Here is a 16,697-nt window from a genome sequence, read left to right as displayed (position 1 = left end):
CAGAATACAATCATCTAAAGCAATTATTATATTCATTACATGCATTTGGTTGAGGACATGATAATGACTTCACTTGCAACCACTTTACATTTTCAGAAAATCTTATTATCAAAATGATCAAATATACTATTTTCATATTAGTTGGTGGGTGGAAACACTTTAGTGCTGTTTTGATATGGTTCTGGGTGGCTTTTACTCGTCCTGTGCAACATGTTTTTGATTATATTACAGTTACCACAGTCATTTTTCTTCTTACAGTTGAAACTTCCGCATATACTAAATCCTTTTGCTCTAAAAAATAATGTCAGTATTTGAAATGAGACTAGATTAAGCAGCACTTTTTACTTTAAAGTAGAAAAGGCGCACTAGACACTAATTGAGGCTCTTGTGACACACATCAGAGGACATGGGTTAGTAGGCATCTACTTTACATTCTAGTGCACTAATTAGGCTGTTATCATCAAATCACTATGCTCCTTACATGTGCCAGACCATTCTCATTAATGGTTAAACTATTAAACTATAAATTACTTGAATAGCTTTAGACACAAAAATAGATCTCAGTTTGGGTTAAAATAACTACTTATTTTGGTACAGTCTGAAATATCAACCCATGAAATTGGACTGCCATGAAATTCTTATCAGACATTCACTGTCCCTAAAGACTGAATCCTAATGTAATTATGCTGTTTCTCTAGTACCGCTATCAGATTTCAGTTTCATTAGATACTAAAATGATTCTAATAATTTATGTCTTCCTAATTAGCTCAAAACATTCTTTTCATTTAGTCCCTTTAAGAAAATTGTAGTGTGCTACTATGGTAAACTAAGATTGTATTTATGCTAAATATGTGGATCAGTTTGTGTCCCCACCAGCTAACAGTTATGTTTAAAAATTATAAAAAGTTTCTGTAGGAAACTAATTTACAGACAATGAACAAACATGTTTAGTTTAGTGAATTATAGTAAATGGGCTAAAACCTTTAGGAGATTGTGACCTTTGCAGACCTCAAACAGGAAGCCTCACTTTCACCTTGAGTTCCACCCTCCCTTACTCACTCTTACACCATACACATGTTTACTGTGTACACAAGCTGGTAAAATGTACCAGCTGTCTAGGTGTGGTCGCTGTCAGACACCACGATATATCATTAGAAAAATGGCAGGCTTTAGCTCACTGACTGCTCCACTGTGACTCCAGCCTGATGGCTACCTTCACATGAACTCCAGCCTATAAACACAGGAAATGAGAATTGTAGCTGTGCAAATTAAGAGTAATTTTGGATCAGGATAAATACACAGTAGCAGCGTTATTAGAGTTTGTCTCCCCATGTTTAGAGCGACAGAAGAGATTCACCACTATGACTAGGACTGCTAAAAAGTTAAAACAGTCTCCATCCCTACACCAAATTATTTGCCTCTCTGTGACCAAAATGCAATGCAATATTTGACCTTCCTTCAGGTTAAAGGTGCAGCCCTACTTTATAACTCATTTGACTTTTTGGTCGAAGTCATTGAAATTCTCTTCTCATTCCTCTAGCTGTCTCTAATGAGGGTGTATTCAGAAAACCTCCGGGGATTGTGTGTACGGTCCTGGCTCTGTAAATAGGAAACAAACAAAGGGGCACAGATCGGGTGTTTCTGGTCTGAGGTTGGGGGGAGGTGGAGTGAAAAGACTGGTATATCTGGCCCGCTGGAGTTTGGAGATTCAAATGATTGTGCAGCCAAGAGATATGGATGGCAGAGAAATTCCCAAGTCTGATGCTCAGACAGTCAGACAACCAAAGAGGAGAATGGTAAATGGTGTGCACTTACATAGCGCTTTTCTACCTATTGGTACTCAAAGTTCTTTACACTGCTTCTGATTCACCCATTTGCACTTACAATTACACACATACTCACATACTAATCCGGGAGTAACGGCCTACACTCACCGGGAGCAACGAAGTTCAGTGTCTTGCTCAAGGACACTTTGACATGTGACCAGAGGAGCCGGGGATCAAACCAACAACCGTGGGATTGATGGATGACTTCTCTGACTCCTGCGCCACAGTCACCACCAAAGAGAAGATTAATAGAACAAAAGAAGAACAAAAAATTTAAAAGAAGATTTAAAAAAACAGGCATGAAGATGGACTTGGTTTGCACATGGATGCTGTGTGGAGTTGGTGTTCCTGTGGATATTACCTTTAGCTTTGTAACAGCAGCGTCTCTAGTTATCTTTAGTCATTGGATCGCAACTAGCTTTCAATACATATGTGTTTTCTCTTCTTATGGGGTTACAATTAATTACTCAGCAGAAGCTTTGATCCAAAATGACTTAGATGTGATATGTGATAATGTCCATCTGTTGAATCAACTCTTGTATTGGCGCAAGTCATTGATCCACCACCATCAAGAACTACACCTTTGAAGGCAAAGTCTGGAGATATTGATTTAGTTTTCCATCCTTACATTTTCTAAAGCAGGATCAGGGTTCAGGATGGTAATCCAAACGTCCCTGTTCGCATCCTTGTTCTCCAGTTTCTCCTCCAAGACCCCCAAGTGTTAAGAGTTGGACTTCCCGGGAAAACCCCATCGCCCGAGAAGCACCCTGATGAGAGGCTCATATCACCTCAGCTGGCAGCTTTCCATGCGAAGGAGCCGTGACTTTACTCTAAGCTCCCTTTGGATGTTCAAATTCTGTAGGTATTGTCAATAATTCAATGGAAAACCCAAGCCAGAGTACAGCCAGTACAGGTGTCTTCATGTTGAGTGGATGCTAAATTAGACAAACACATGTCAAATTCATGTTCTTTCCGTGAGTATTACGAGCCACTGTACATTCTTTTTACATTTATTAGGCTTTTTAAACAAATTCCATCTCACGCATCATAAAATAAGACACCTGGACCACTGCAGCCCCTTGCATTGTTATAACATTGGGCAAATGTGCAAATACGTAATAACTCTCTTTGAGTTCTTCTCTAAAAGCACTACAAACAGGCACTAAATAGAGAAAACTTAAAGCAGCACCTCTATGTATTTTTTTCAATAACACAAACAGGGGTAACTTGTTCAGAATAATTTTCAGCAGTGGATTAACCCACATTTGGTACTTTAGTGAATATTTGGCAGGTCATATTCAAAGGAACAGCCTGCCTTCATAAGGAATTCAGATGAGATGTTTTCAGACTGATAGTAAAAATATTATAATTTTTAAAATGTAACAGTTGTGCTAATATTTTTTGTCACATGCTGTTTCCACAGGAATGATCTTTCAAATCCAGAATGTGCAATGGTTTCTTCATCTGTACATCCCTGTTTTTAGCTTCTAAAGCAATGCACTGTGTGCTACTAGACACCAAGCCCATTTGATACAATTTCAAAATAACAATCGATATGTTTTTTACTTTTATAAACCAGCCTGTTTGGTTAGGGTTATCTGTTCACTGTGTAAAGAAAATGTGACTTGATTGTGCACAGGTTATTAATTGTGTCTTTTGGCAGTGATGGAATCACATTGCACTACACAGCACAGGTCATTTGGCTGTCCTTGAATTGGTATTTCAAGGTCAAAACCCACATGGGTATAATTGACCAATAACGCCTACATACACATGTTTACATTCAAACAAACGTACAAGAAAGCTAAAGAAAACCAGATGACACCAGGACGAGAAAGTTAAAACTGAAGCATGTATCTGTGTGTCCATGTTATCATCATGTGTGTGCATGTGTGTGTGTGTGTGTTTTTTAGCCAGCGCTGATTCTGGTGTAAATCACATTTTAAAAGGTTTTTAGCTTCTTATTTAGAGCTCAGATAGACAATTGGGTCATCTTGTGGCCCCTGGCACTGGCAGCAGGAATGCCCTTGGGGCTAGATTTAAGGAGGGATTCTAGGCTCTGGAAAGCAGGATATATATACAGATTTTAACTATGTGTAAACTTTCCACTGCAGTGTCACTAGATCTTATTATCCCTGTGTTGTGAGGAGGGGTCTGCTGAGTGCACACAACATCATGGAACACCCACCAAGTAAACCTGGGAACAGATACAAGTGTGAGCCACACAGGCATCAGCCAAAACATCTCCATTTCGTTAGCGAAGGGGATAAAATGAGTGCATGTGTTTGTACTATAATGACTGTTTTACAATTCACAATTGCAGGGTGGTGCACTGTAATCTGGCATTCTGTGTGTGCCTTGTTGTAATTGTTGACATGCAGTGACTTAACCTGAACAGTCATGCTGAACTATAAGTCACTGGCTTCAAACTAAAAACTAAACAAAACTTAAGGTACAGCTTCACTGGGAATTGGTCCCTCTGTGATCTGTGACACTTCAAAAACCCATGTCTTGGATTATCTCAGGCTGGTGTCTCTGTTCTTATCTCTGCCTCGTATTCATGACAAGCAGCCGATTGATAGGGGTGCAGTTGGGGTAAGGGGTATGAAGGGTAGGGTTGTGATGGCACAGTGGGAGGTGAGGGAGCAAATTATCCTTAGGCCTCAGAGCTGGATAAATATTTACTATGGCAAAGCTGCTGAATTTCTTTGTTAGGGCCCAGATTTTCTTCCTGAAACTTGACTGACACATCAATTAGACATTTGAGGCATATATGTCCTGGGACAAAGCTTCGGAATGAGTAATTAATATTTCTTGTTTGAAAAAGCACAATAAACAATAAGAGACACAATATGACCCCAAACAGGTGTAAAATTATCTCTAGCAAAGAAAGATTACAACAAAGAAACAAAAATGACAGCAGAATACACATAAAAGGATCACAAAGAGATGCAAAATGAAGAAAAAAAATATCATGACTAAAACTCAAAAAATTACTCAAAACACACACACAGACAATGGCCACAAACAGCAAACAAACACTGACTAAAAATGACAGCAGACAATGTAGAGGCTTGATTTGAACTGGATCTCTCTCACTCTGGGGTCTTACATAGAATAGGTTGGGTGGGGGGGGCTTTTACCTTCCATTTTCTCACAACAATGAATATGGACAAATAAACCCGTTCATCTAAAATTATTGAAATTATTATTATTAATAATGATCACCTGTTGAGTGTGTTTAACAGTACCATACAACATTTAGGTCTAAAAATTCAGGTATAACTTTACCACACTACCAGAGGACAAACCCCATCTTAATGCCTACACAGACATATCTGCAGAGCTCAGCCAGGTTATGTATAGCGGTGAATGTTGACGCCTCTATAGGTTTTCTGTCCGTCTTCTTGACGTCAGAGCTACGCACGTTTTACCCGCGTCCTTATTGGCTGCCTCTGCTCCGCCCCGCCGCTAGGTGATTTTGTGGAGCGCTTCGGGCGGAGCCGAAGAGTAGAGGTTATATTGTGAGCATTCCAGCGGAGCGAGTTGGGTGCCTCTGCGACAGTTCGCGAGTTGGTCGCCACACGGAGGGAGTCCGCAGAAGAACAGTTAAAGGAGCACATTTACGGGAACTAAACCATCATGTCTTCAAATAAAGGCGATGGAGGATGGAAGAAGTTTCTATGGAACTCGGAGAAAGGAGAGCTGTTGGGACGTACCGGAGGCAGTTGGTGTAAGTAACATTATGGTGGCTCACTAACTACTAGGGTGTTCGTGGTTGCCTCGTGTTTCTCACCACCTGTTTGATTTGACTTCGCTGCAGGAACAACCCGGCAACACCATTGATTATTGCGTCATTGAGCGGTGTACTGTTAAAAATACCAACTTTAACTTAATTTAAATGTCCCACGTTGTGACCTAAGAAACTCACTGCAGTCACACAATGTTTGTAGTTGATCAAATACCTTCTCGTGACGGTCAGACAGAGGTAGTGACTTGTGTGGTTTTGCTAGTTGTAGTGTTACACTTCGATGATCTTATTGCACATTCAGAGAGCGTAGAAGCTGCAGAGCAGGCAGACGCTGGAACGCCTGCTCTTGACTGGAGCCCGGTCCTTCTCCACATTAGCTATTTTTTTTTTGAGGAAATGTCAAGTTGTCTTTTTTGCACTTTTTCAATGGGCAGTTAAAGGGTTAAAAATGCATCATAGTCCAAGGTGAGTCAAGGTGAAACCGGTCTACTAGGAAATGGGGAGAGGACTATTGATCCGTATCGGGTTGCTCTGATCAGATTTCACTGTAATCTAATGAACAATACAACTGATTAACTTGTTCGACCTGTCTTCTCTTTTCCCAAGCAGCTGAAGCATTGCGCATGTCCTTGTACCACCCCCTCAAAGTCACACAGTTCCTTAGTCTCAGCTTAATATCTGAGTACAATATAGTTTCAGTGACACGATGTCAGCTCAGATCAGAGCTCAGGAACAGTAGGGCAGTCAGGCTACTGCAGGCTCCACCTCAGCAAAGTTGACGGGGGGGGGGGGGGCTCACATTTGTCCTTCTGAGGTCATCTGAAATTGTTGATCTGTATAAGAAACTATGTGCAGTTTTTTTGTACTTTAGGCTTGACCCGAGAGGTCAGGGTCGCCACAGCGGATATTTCATCCGTATGTTGATTTGGCACAGTTTTTACGCCGGATGCCCTTCCTGACTAAACCCTTCCCGATTTGTACCGGGCTTGGGAACCGCACTGCCATCTGCAGTGTTGTGCTGAAAATTGTGATATATGACATCTATATGGGACTAACTTAACAAGATAGCAGATGTATTTTAGAATCGCTTGTTTAAGTTGAACATGCAAGGTTGAATGTAAATTGTCCTTGTGCCTTTTGCAGCAGAGATAAGGTGCTATAGATTAACAGCAATATGAGGTTTACACCACCCAGACAATATAAGCTCTGATTTTATGTCCTTGCATCCAACAAGCTCAAGTAATTATATATTAGGTGTTGTTAATAAATTACTTCAGACTGTCATGACATTTTGATGTTGTCACCTGCAGAAAAAAGACTGAATGTGTACCCTGTTAACTCCAAGGTTAACTTGAGCTGTGCTTTATTTATTACTTGCAGTACAGATAACAGAACTTTAAATCTCTCTCTCCTGTAATGGTCTTTCATGTCAGTAAAATAATGATTAGCATGAGGAGCCCACAGTTTCTTGGATAGTTACAAGCTTATATGCACAGGCATTACGCCCCTGGATACCTGATAAGACAAAGGATGCCATTGTTGGCTTATTTTATTATGAATGCTGGCTTTGTAGCTCCTTATCATTGATAGTGGAGACACTAGCTCTGGTATTACCAACGAAAATGTTCGTGTTCAGTACAGGTCTCAGGTATAACCTTAAATCTTTTTTCCCCCATCCTTAAGCCATTTTTTTTTTCAAGCCTTGCTATAAATACTGAGTCAGATTTTAGGTCTGTACTCCTTGTGGCTGAAGATGTTTCTGTGTAGCTTTTGTAGCTTAATGTTAGGCTTGACTGCTGAAATCTGTATTTTGTGGCATTTTTCTGACCCTCCACCTTCTTCAGGCTTCAAGTCTAGCTAAAGAGCAGAGCCATCTCCTGCATGTTACTGGCAGCTCAGATGTCATGTGAGGTTTTTCTTTTCATACAGCTGTGATGGGATTCTTCTTCTCCCAGCCACAGAGCCCTGCAGCTGCTCAACACGCCAGTGTCCACAGATGTCTGCCCCCCTTTACCACTACTATTCTCACACACTGAGACACTGGAAGGCTAGTTTTTAAGCCATTGATTCCCACAAAAACATTACATGTAAAACAAGATTACCCGTCCACACCTTAATTGCATAAGATGATGATTAACTTTTTTCTCTGGGCTTTTTAAGGCAGCTGTATACAGGTTAAAATATGATTATGATCCCCTCATATTAATTATTTTTCTTTCCACAGTCAAAATTATCTTGTTCTATGTTGTCTTCTACGGCTGCTTGGCTGCCATCTTCATCGGCACCATCCAGGCTATGTTGCTCACACTGAGCAACTACAGGCCAACCTGGCAGGACAGAGTCGCACCCCCTGGTAAGAAGTGAAACCCCCTTCTTTTCTTAATAAATAAAGAAGCAAATTATGTCATGTTAGGCTCAGCTGATTCTAGAAAATTTAAATTGTGACTGTCAAGGTGATTACGTTATTTACTTATATCATATCTGGACATAAATAATGATGATTTTTTTTATTGACCTCGATATTGTTTTTGCGGCACACCTTAAGTCGAATGCTGTTTGATTGCCTAACTAACCAAACAGCTGACAGCCTGAATATTTCACAGTTCCTTCAACTCCAAATGGTAGCGGAAGTGGACATTTTCTCTCTTCTTGTTGAAGCCTCACTGGAAACTGAATTATTTTCCTTTGTGTGCAGGTTTTACGTTAATGTAACAGGCAAGGTGCATTCAGGGACTCTAAAATGTCTAGGTTATCTGTGTTCAGTCAGAAAAACTGCTCTGTGCCTGACGGCCTCATTTGCAGTGATCTTTTACAGCCTGGATGTCCTAAATTGGTGAGATAGGGTGACCCATACACTTGCACAGGAATTATCCGTAATCTAGATATGGTATCACTGGTAACAGTGTAGTAGGACTGTTAAAAGGGGTTCTTTAATTTGATATCCGTACAGCAAATGTTCTGTTTATTAAAACGTCAAATTTATACAAGCCTCTGTAATATCTGTTGTTTCTAAAGCCCAGCCTTTTTGTTTGTTGTCCCCTAGTGAATGCATGTGCAGAGTTCAGTCAAGCAGGGCCATATTAGTGCTATAGGTGGACCTATAGGAGTTAAACTTTGGGTTAAAGTACCAGTCAGACATGTTAAGAACCACTCAAATGGCCCTGTACCCGGAGTCACATGAGATATCTGTTACGGTGAGGCTGTATGTCCGGATGTTCTTCTGTATTTTTTGCCTGTCTTAGCACAAAGACTGGCAGCAGTAGGAAATACTATCTGTATCCTGGACAAACGGACATGACATTGATATTGATCACTTGTCTAAATCTGCAAAAGTTGCCAAAAATGAGCTTTTCCTACATAGTCAATCTTTCTGAATGTTTCAGAGCAACTAAGATATTTAAGCTCAAGTATCAAATTTTCAGACTTTTAAAAGATCGACTTTTTCTGCTTGCTCAACATGTAGGATTTATTTTCATGCACATGTTGGACATGCTTATTCGAATCCATGTGATAATGGCAAGCACAGGATGGCATGCAAAATAGAGTTTATCATGCGGAAGAAGAATCCTATACAGTGGTGTGACTGTTGGTAACATACGACTGATGTGTTTTTCTCTGTAGGCCTTACGCACACCCCACGATCAGAAAAATCTGAAGTGTCCTTCAGCCTCAATGACGTAGAGACCTGGCTGCCTTACACTAAGGCTTTAAGGGAATTTCTTGCCAAATATGATGACGAACACCAGAGAGACCAGATGAAGTTCGAGGACTGTGGAGGTAGCCTAAACTGAATCCCATTGTCTCCTCGTACTGTAGCTCGCTTTATAACGACATGCGTCATTTCAAACTTGATTGACATTAATAAGTCCAAACCCAAGTTACCCATTCCCTCTCCTCCCTACAGATGAACCTGCTGAATACAAGAATCGTGGTGACTTGGAGAGTGACGTGGGTGTTAGGAAGGCCTGTCGTTTCACGAGGAGCCTACTTGGACCCTGCTCTGGCATCGATGACAGAGAGTTTGGTTTCAAAGATGGCAAGCCCTGCCTGATTGTAAAGCTCAACAGGATTGTCAACTTCCGTCCAAAGGTAATTTTGAATGAATTTTCTGTTTGTAAATGCAGCCATGTTTTGCAGGAGAGCGCACACAAGAGGCTAACTTTTTATTTCCAACTGAGAAGCACTCTTCATTCTTCAAATGTAATCTCATAGCTAGGCCTGTGATCTTTATCTCTGGATACGTTATCTGAATCCAGACATCTGATCACAGACCTCTGCCTGTACTGTGATAGTCAGACCATTATACATTAAAATGGTGCTGCATGACCTCTGTAGATCAAGAGTTTATCTGTAGCTTTTTGATGAGTTTACTGTTCCTAAATTAACCGGGCAGAAACCAGCTCTCATCACAGTAAAATAGTATTCTGTATAAGTATAAAGAATTCTGTGTGAATTACTTTGGGTGCATTCTACATACTAATTGCTAATCTGTGTTCAGCCTCCTAGCTCTAATGAAAGTATCCCTGAAGAGGCTCAACCCAAGGTGCAGCCCAATGTCATCCCTATCTACTGCACGAACAAGGTACATGCTTTGTTGTTGTTTCTTTTTAAGTGTAGATCTCAGTACAAGGTTTGTCATTGCAAACATTTGTGTCTTCTCACCCCTTCAGAAAGAGGAGGATGCTGGTAAAATTGGAGATATCAAGTACTACGGTATCGGCAGCGGCTTCCCCCTGCAGTATTACCCTTACTATGGCAAGCTGCTGCATCCACAGTACTTGCAGCCACTGGTGGCGCTGCAGTTCACCAACTTGACCCTGAACACTGAACTGCGCATCGAGTGCAAAGTGTTCGGAGATAACATTGACTACAATGACAAGGACCGCTACCAGGGACGCTTTGACATCAAGATTCTGATTAACAGTTTATGACCGACATCATGACCTTAGCACTTTTCCCCTGACTAATCCCCCCAGCCCTTAACTAAATATCAGTCTAAAATAGGAGATAAGTGAGGGGGGTAGACTGTAGCAGTTAAGTCAATCACAAGTAGTCTTGAATGAATGAGTAGTGAAAGAAAAAACTGATAGGGGACCGATGTGTTATCTGCCTTTCATCTATAGCTTCTACACCTCTGTCTAGAATGTAATTTAGAGAACGAGTAGCAATAGGCCTAATAAAAGTATTTATTCTGCTGTAAATGAGATGTTTTCCACAAGCCATGGGACATATGCTCATTGATGACTGTAAAGTATGTTTCCATCTCTGACGTGTAGCGAGCTGTGTTTGTCCCCTCTGCATATCGCTGCCTCATGTGGTTTCACTAGATAGTTTTGGAGTGTGCTGTAGTTGCAACTTCCACTCCTTCCAAAAGCACGCTCTTCTCATTTTTTTTCTTTGAGCAAGCTTTGGCATCACTGCTACACACGTGTGTGTCAAACATGAACATACACGACCACTTACTGAATGATGTAACTAGTTTGATACGGTACACTCTTCTGATCTGTGTCAGGAAAGGCTGCACTCCAGGAAACTTCTTTCCTTTTTTAATTTCTTTTCACCTGATCACTGGAAGCTCTTTTTACTTGGCCTTTTTTTTTTGTGCTTTATTAAATCACCTAATGTGTAAAGGGGTTTTATTACTTTGTTTCATTCTTTTTTGATTTTTGCCTTGAATGTAGAATTGTGTCCAGCGTGTTAGACACTACGGTGCTAACTCAAGTTTTTAAGAAGTTCTTGTTTTTGCTGGATTCATCACAGCATTGTGGTGTTTGTTTCTGAATGTTTCAGCCATTAAACATGGTGGAAGAATTTTATATTTATGCAGTTGTACATTTTGTTTCTTTGCAGAATATTGTAATGTATAAATGCAATACCAAAGTGACAAGTTAAAGAGAGTTTATTGGAAGCAATGCAGTACTTGTTTTTACGATCATGTTAAGTGCTAAACTCGTTGTTCTGCCTTTCACTAGATGATTTGTGTTCTTGCCATCAATGTAGTTAGATGTAGAATTAACAGTTAATGAGCTGTTTAATTCCACAGTGACCTAATGTTCAAGCATTTCAAAAAAAGACAAGTTGCTACGGAACACATGGCTTTAGATCATTATCACTATGATGTTGGCTAATATTCCATAGGATCTCATGTTGATATAAACTCAAACTTGACTTTAATGTGAGCCAGCTTTCCATCAATTGATCCCGTTTGTCATCCAATCAAAGATAGAAAGAAAATAAAATCATATTGGACCTTTCTCTTGTTTGTTGTCTTTGTCTTTTATGTTGCGATGCTTTAAGAAAACCCTTAGCAGTTGATCAGAAAGTGTTTGTCCACAGCTTATATGTTGCATAGCTGTCCCACAGTCTGGCCTTGCCAAAAGGTGTGTCCAAGTCATATGCTGAATGCATTTGTAGTTCGAGTCTAGCCAAACATTTTTGCTCAGAGTTATGGTTTAATCAGCCATCGTGCAACAATCAAAAGCTTAAAAATTCAAAGAGACACACAAATGGCCAATACCACAGCAGTTGCCTTCCTGTGTGACGTATTTTTCTTTGCGAGGCCCAAGTTTGTGCTGAAGAAAAAGTGGTAAGAATTCCCCAATTTAGGTTCTACTTTAAGGTATAAGAGTAAGAGCAAATATTCAACTCTCCTAACTCAAGAAATCACTCCTATCTTACTCAAAATGCAGGAGAGCTGTAGATGTGGAAATATTTGGTTATATTAGTAACGATGCTGGTTTGGGTCTGTCACTTGGATGATTTCTCTTGTAGTACCATAGACACTATGTAAAACCATTAATTATCCCAATAGTCAGTGGGAAATTGAGAAAACATAAACTGTGTTGATGCAAATCACACACTGGCACTGGTTTATATGCATCATAGTTATTATCGCTGCATTAGCACTCAAGTGCTTACGGATGCCTAAATAGCCTGTTGTTTCTTTTATTTGAAAAGGAACTTAGAGAGATTTTAAAGTCTAATAATAATTTAACTATTTCATCGAGGCCAATTAAATTTAGCATCTAAGGTGCCCTGTCCCCTCAAACTTTATAATGGCTGATTCATTTCACTTCAGTCTACTATGCCTTGTAACAGATGTTTTCAATACTGCTGCAATCATTCACCTGATTGGGCCTCTTGGGAAACACCTAGGGAGCTGTCCATCCATCACATAAAGACAGATATCCATCCATTCATCTACTCTTTTTCTGTCACTAATCCAGACTTGGGACATGGACGCAGTAGACTAAGAAAGGCAGTCCATACTTATTCCCAACACCTTTATCCAGCTCATCCCGGGGGATCTTAACTCTTTATCACAACAGATTTCATGTATAGTACAGCTTATTCTGGGTCAACCCTACCAGTTGGACTAATACCTCTGTGAAATGTATCCAGGATACATGCTGAAAAAGTGCCTGGACCATCTAAACCTGCTTCTTACAGTGTGAAGTAGCAGAGACTTCACTCTTCACCCTCTTCAGAATGTCTCAGCCTATCTTTATGGCTGAGCCCAGGCACCAAGAGGAAACTCATTCCTGCCATTTGAGATACTTGCCCTACTTAGAGAACCCATCCACTGCATGAAGGAAACTCATTTTAACTATTTCTCATTGTTTCACTGCCAAAGGTAAATGCAGAAACATTCTGAGGGTGTTTATTAGCGTTGGTCTTTCACAATGTACCCAGCTGAATGTAGACATCGTGGAGGGCACATGTTAAAGTCTCTTAAACACCCAGAGCTCAGTGCATCCCAGCATGAGAGACCTTTACTAAACCTTATACTATGATGTCACTCACACTGATCTTGTTATTCGCTGGCAGATTATAGGTCCTATGTTTTGATTCACTGATGTACATCACTTTCATTGTCTGGAAAAGTTTCAGAAAGAGCTGCTCAGGAACAAAAGCATCAAGTGTGACTCAGTTGGCCAATGTGACACTGAAACTACACTCAGTGTTATGCCACAGTATAAGCAGCCCTGCATGGTCTGATGACAAGAGGGTGACTTCGGTTACTGCTCAGTCATTTAGATCCCTACGTTCAGGCAGGATGAGGCTGCAAGATCAGTTGCAGATGCACAGATCTGTGGTTACCAGCAAGAAGCTGCTCTGTGATGGCTAACAGAGGGATGTTGTTTCACGCTCAACCGGACAGCAGGTATTGGGTGGCCAGCAGCCACTGGGTTCAGCAGGGACAGTTAATCTGCTTAACAACCCAGGTTTTTTGTTTCAATTGTGAAAGTATTCAGTTTTAGGGTTTTGTTCTTCTTTATAGCAAGACATCTCAAAAAGCTAATCTTCAAACAAGGTCAACCCACGTTCTTTTGTAGAAGGTTTTGGGACACATTTAATCAATTATTATAGGCAACACCTACAAGAATTGAAAAACAAAAGCCAATTGAAGTTAAGCTCTTTCTTAACAGACTTATCAAAATGATACAGTCAGGAAAGTTTGTCTGCTTAGGTTATAGTTGTTACTGAGTGAACCCAAGTCCCAGAACAAAGTTAGAGTCCAGGGCTCTGGTACTTGGATTTATAGGAACTGGTGATCCTTTCTGTGAGTTTATCACAACTAAATCCCTAAACTGAGCAGCACTGATAGGACACCTGATATCACCCAGTAACAGGTACTTTGAGGTTCTAGCATCTAGCTTGATGGACAAAAGCTCAATTATGGTCTCCTTTGACCTTCTTCCACTTCAGATTCTTCAACATGCCGACATTTCTTTCTGCCGCTCTCCCATGAAACAGGCAAATGTTGTACGTCTCAGCTGCTGTAGCTGCTAAATACAGATGTCTTGGTGGCCTTCCTTACTAGTCAGTTTATGATGACTAGTTTTTGGTGCATTTGTATTTGTGCTACAGAATGTCACACTATGCAGGCTGTTACCTGTGCTTGCTACAAGGGTTAAAACATGTTATCTGCATATGAAGAAAAAAACAAGGATCTGAACTGGAGAAATTAAATTACAATAGCAAGCATTGGTATTCAAAAAAACTAATATTGATAAATACGTGAACAGTTTACCAGTGGCTCTGTGGAAGAAATACACTCTGGCCACTTTATGAGGTAAACAATATGGAATCCAATATGGCAACTCTGCTGTAAATTTTACTTTTACAAGGTTATAATATATCAGTTAAGTTGAATATGTCAGAAAGGTAATAAGTCTACTATCTGTTTATTAATGAGGACAAAATGGGTGGTGGGGCCATACTGGACTGTGTTATATTAAAAAATGGTTCTAATGTTTTGTTATTATAGTTAATTATTTTAAATAGGATGGCCCATTGAATGTGCATGTCCTTGATTAAGACAGTTCTTAGTACAGCTGTAAAGAAGGAGACAGAAAGGGATGGAGGCAGGTGGAGCAAGGGGTGCACAGGGTTTGAGATGACAGTAATGGAGCAGTGAGATAGCATCACACTGTCAGGACACAGTGTGTCCACTGAACAGTGAGGAACACAGCTAAAGAGGACACAAGCAAGGATTTCATCTCACCACAACCACCTCTGACCCACTGGGAAACTGAGTAAGCTGTTATAAAGAATTCATTCTGTCCACACATAATGTTGAAATGTTTCATTTATTTTAGTCAATTAGTTCAATTGGTGTATCTTTCACACTGTTTGACATTGTTTTGTTCTACACAGTAATAGAATGTTGACAGTTCACAGCAGTCCGTATGAACATGCATGTATGGTAGCCAGAGTTCCTGCATAATACTAATAATGTACATGTACTTTTCAAATTCAATCCGTATTTTACATACAGACCAAACAGACCTTTTTAAAATTATTTTAATAAGTATTTGTTTATTTCATTATGTTGCATTGTTAAGGATTGAGTTACCTCCATGTCCAGAAATGTTAGGACAATGCGTAAAATAAAGACAATGGAGCAATTTGCAAATGATTGAAAATTTAATTTAAAAGAATTTTCTGCTGCATTGTGAATTTAAATGCGGCAACATCTTTCCAAAAAGGTGGAAGAGGGAATTTAATACTGTGTTACATTTTACCGACATTGGGAACTTGGGAGACCAACAATTTTGCATTGTTCCCCTTATTCTGGCTTGTTATGTGTCATATAAAAGTCTCTCCCTTTAACTGTTAGAAAGGCCGAAACACCTCATGCTTTATTCAGTTTGTATCTTCCACAGTATTTCGTGGTTAACCAGAACTTTGAGACTCTTTATTGTTAAAGAACCTACCATCATAACAACACAGCAGAGTCACATATTTTGATCATTAAAGTTTTCTTATTTAAATAAGTACATGCTCTGAATCCAACAAACTGCTTATTTCTCTCTGGAAGGAAACAGTGTGTGTGCTGTAGTAGTAGTATATGTGGAGGAATGTAAGCATCTCCTCATGTGCCCACATGTACATGTTGGGGGGTTCTGTCTCATTTGATTTTCATTTTTATCTACATCAGGTAATAGCAGCTTCTGCAACGTGCAGCTCACCTTACGTCCTACCTGGCGATGACATCCGAGCAGGTTATTTGATCAGAGCCAAGAATACACTCAAAGAGAAGAAAACCAGTGAGGCCGCCATAAACCATAAATCCGATCTTTCATATTATGACAATAAACATGCATGTGTTGAAGTGTTTATGACGTTAAGACAAAATCATAAGTCAGCAGGGTCATGGTCACAGTTCATAAACTGATGGGATGGAGGCAGGGAGTAGTCTGACCCCTTTCTCATTCACACACTGTCAACCACGACAAGGTCATCTGATTACACTACAACACGTGACACAAACACACACACACACACACACACACACAGGGCAGGAGTAGAGGTGGGGCATTCTGTTAGAGGACAGAGCTCTGTTCCTGTCAAACTTAGACAGACATACACAGTGAGCATATTAATGACAAGAGCTGTTCATTGGAAACACTCTGGTGCCAATCCATAAATAAATGGGCTGCATTAGTTCTAAGTTTTAAACTATGAGAACATGCTGGTCCTGAGTAAAGTGGAAACTGCCTTTTGAATATGATTATTTACAATGGTCAGAGGTCGCCGTGTTAATTCCATGTTTTCACATTTATATCACATAGATAAATTATAAACCAAAACTGTTCATTTAAAGCCTTCAAGGT

The 16,697-nt window shown here is 40.0% G+C and overlaps 1 protein-coding gene across 1 annotated transcript; it reads left to right on the top strand.

Moving 5' to 3' along the window:
* Positions 1-5,343: 5,343 nt before the first annotated feature.
* On the top strand, positions 5,344-11,831 carry atp1b1b (ATPase Na+/K+ transporting subunit beta 1b). The gene is made up of 6 exons (XM_067493753.1): positions 5,344-5,559; positions 7,802-7,930; positions 9,199-9,354; positions 9,482-9,666; positions 10,076-10,159; positions 10,248-11,831. Exons 1-6 carry the CDS (start codon positions 5,469-5,471, stop codon positions 10,506-10,508), a joined length of 906 nt encoding a protein of 301 aa, XP_067349854.1. The 5' UTR covers positions 5,344-5,468; the 3' UTR covers positions 10,509-11,831.
* The last annotated feature ends 4,866 nt before the right edge of the window (positions 11,832-16,697 follow it).

The sequence above is a fragment of the Channa argus genome, chromosome 23 (genome assembly GCF_033026475.1).
Source record: "Channa argus isolate prfri chromosome 23, Channa argus male v1.0, whole genome shotgun sequence".
NCBI classification, from domain to species: domain Eukaryota; kingdom Metazoa; phylum Chordata; class Actinopteri; order Anabantiformes; family Channidae; genus Channa; species Channa argus.
The sequence above is the reverse complement of the archived record's forward strand: the minus strand, read 5'-3'. Positions and strand labels throughout refer to the sequence as shown.

Coding starts and splice junctions, on each gene's coding strand:
- atp1b1b (XM_067493753.1), top strand. CDS start 5,469: ATGTCTTCAAATAAAGGCGATGGAGGATGGAAGAAGTTTCTATGGAAC. Junction 7,931..9,198: donor GGACAGAGTCGCACCCCCTG/GTAAGAAGTGAA, acceptor TTTTCTCTGTAG/GCCTTACGCACACCCCACGA. Junction 10,160..10,247: donor CTATCTACTGCACGAACAAG/GTACATGCTTTG, acceptor TCACCCCTTCAG/AAAGAGGAGGATGCTGGTAA.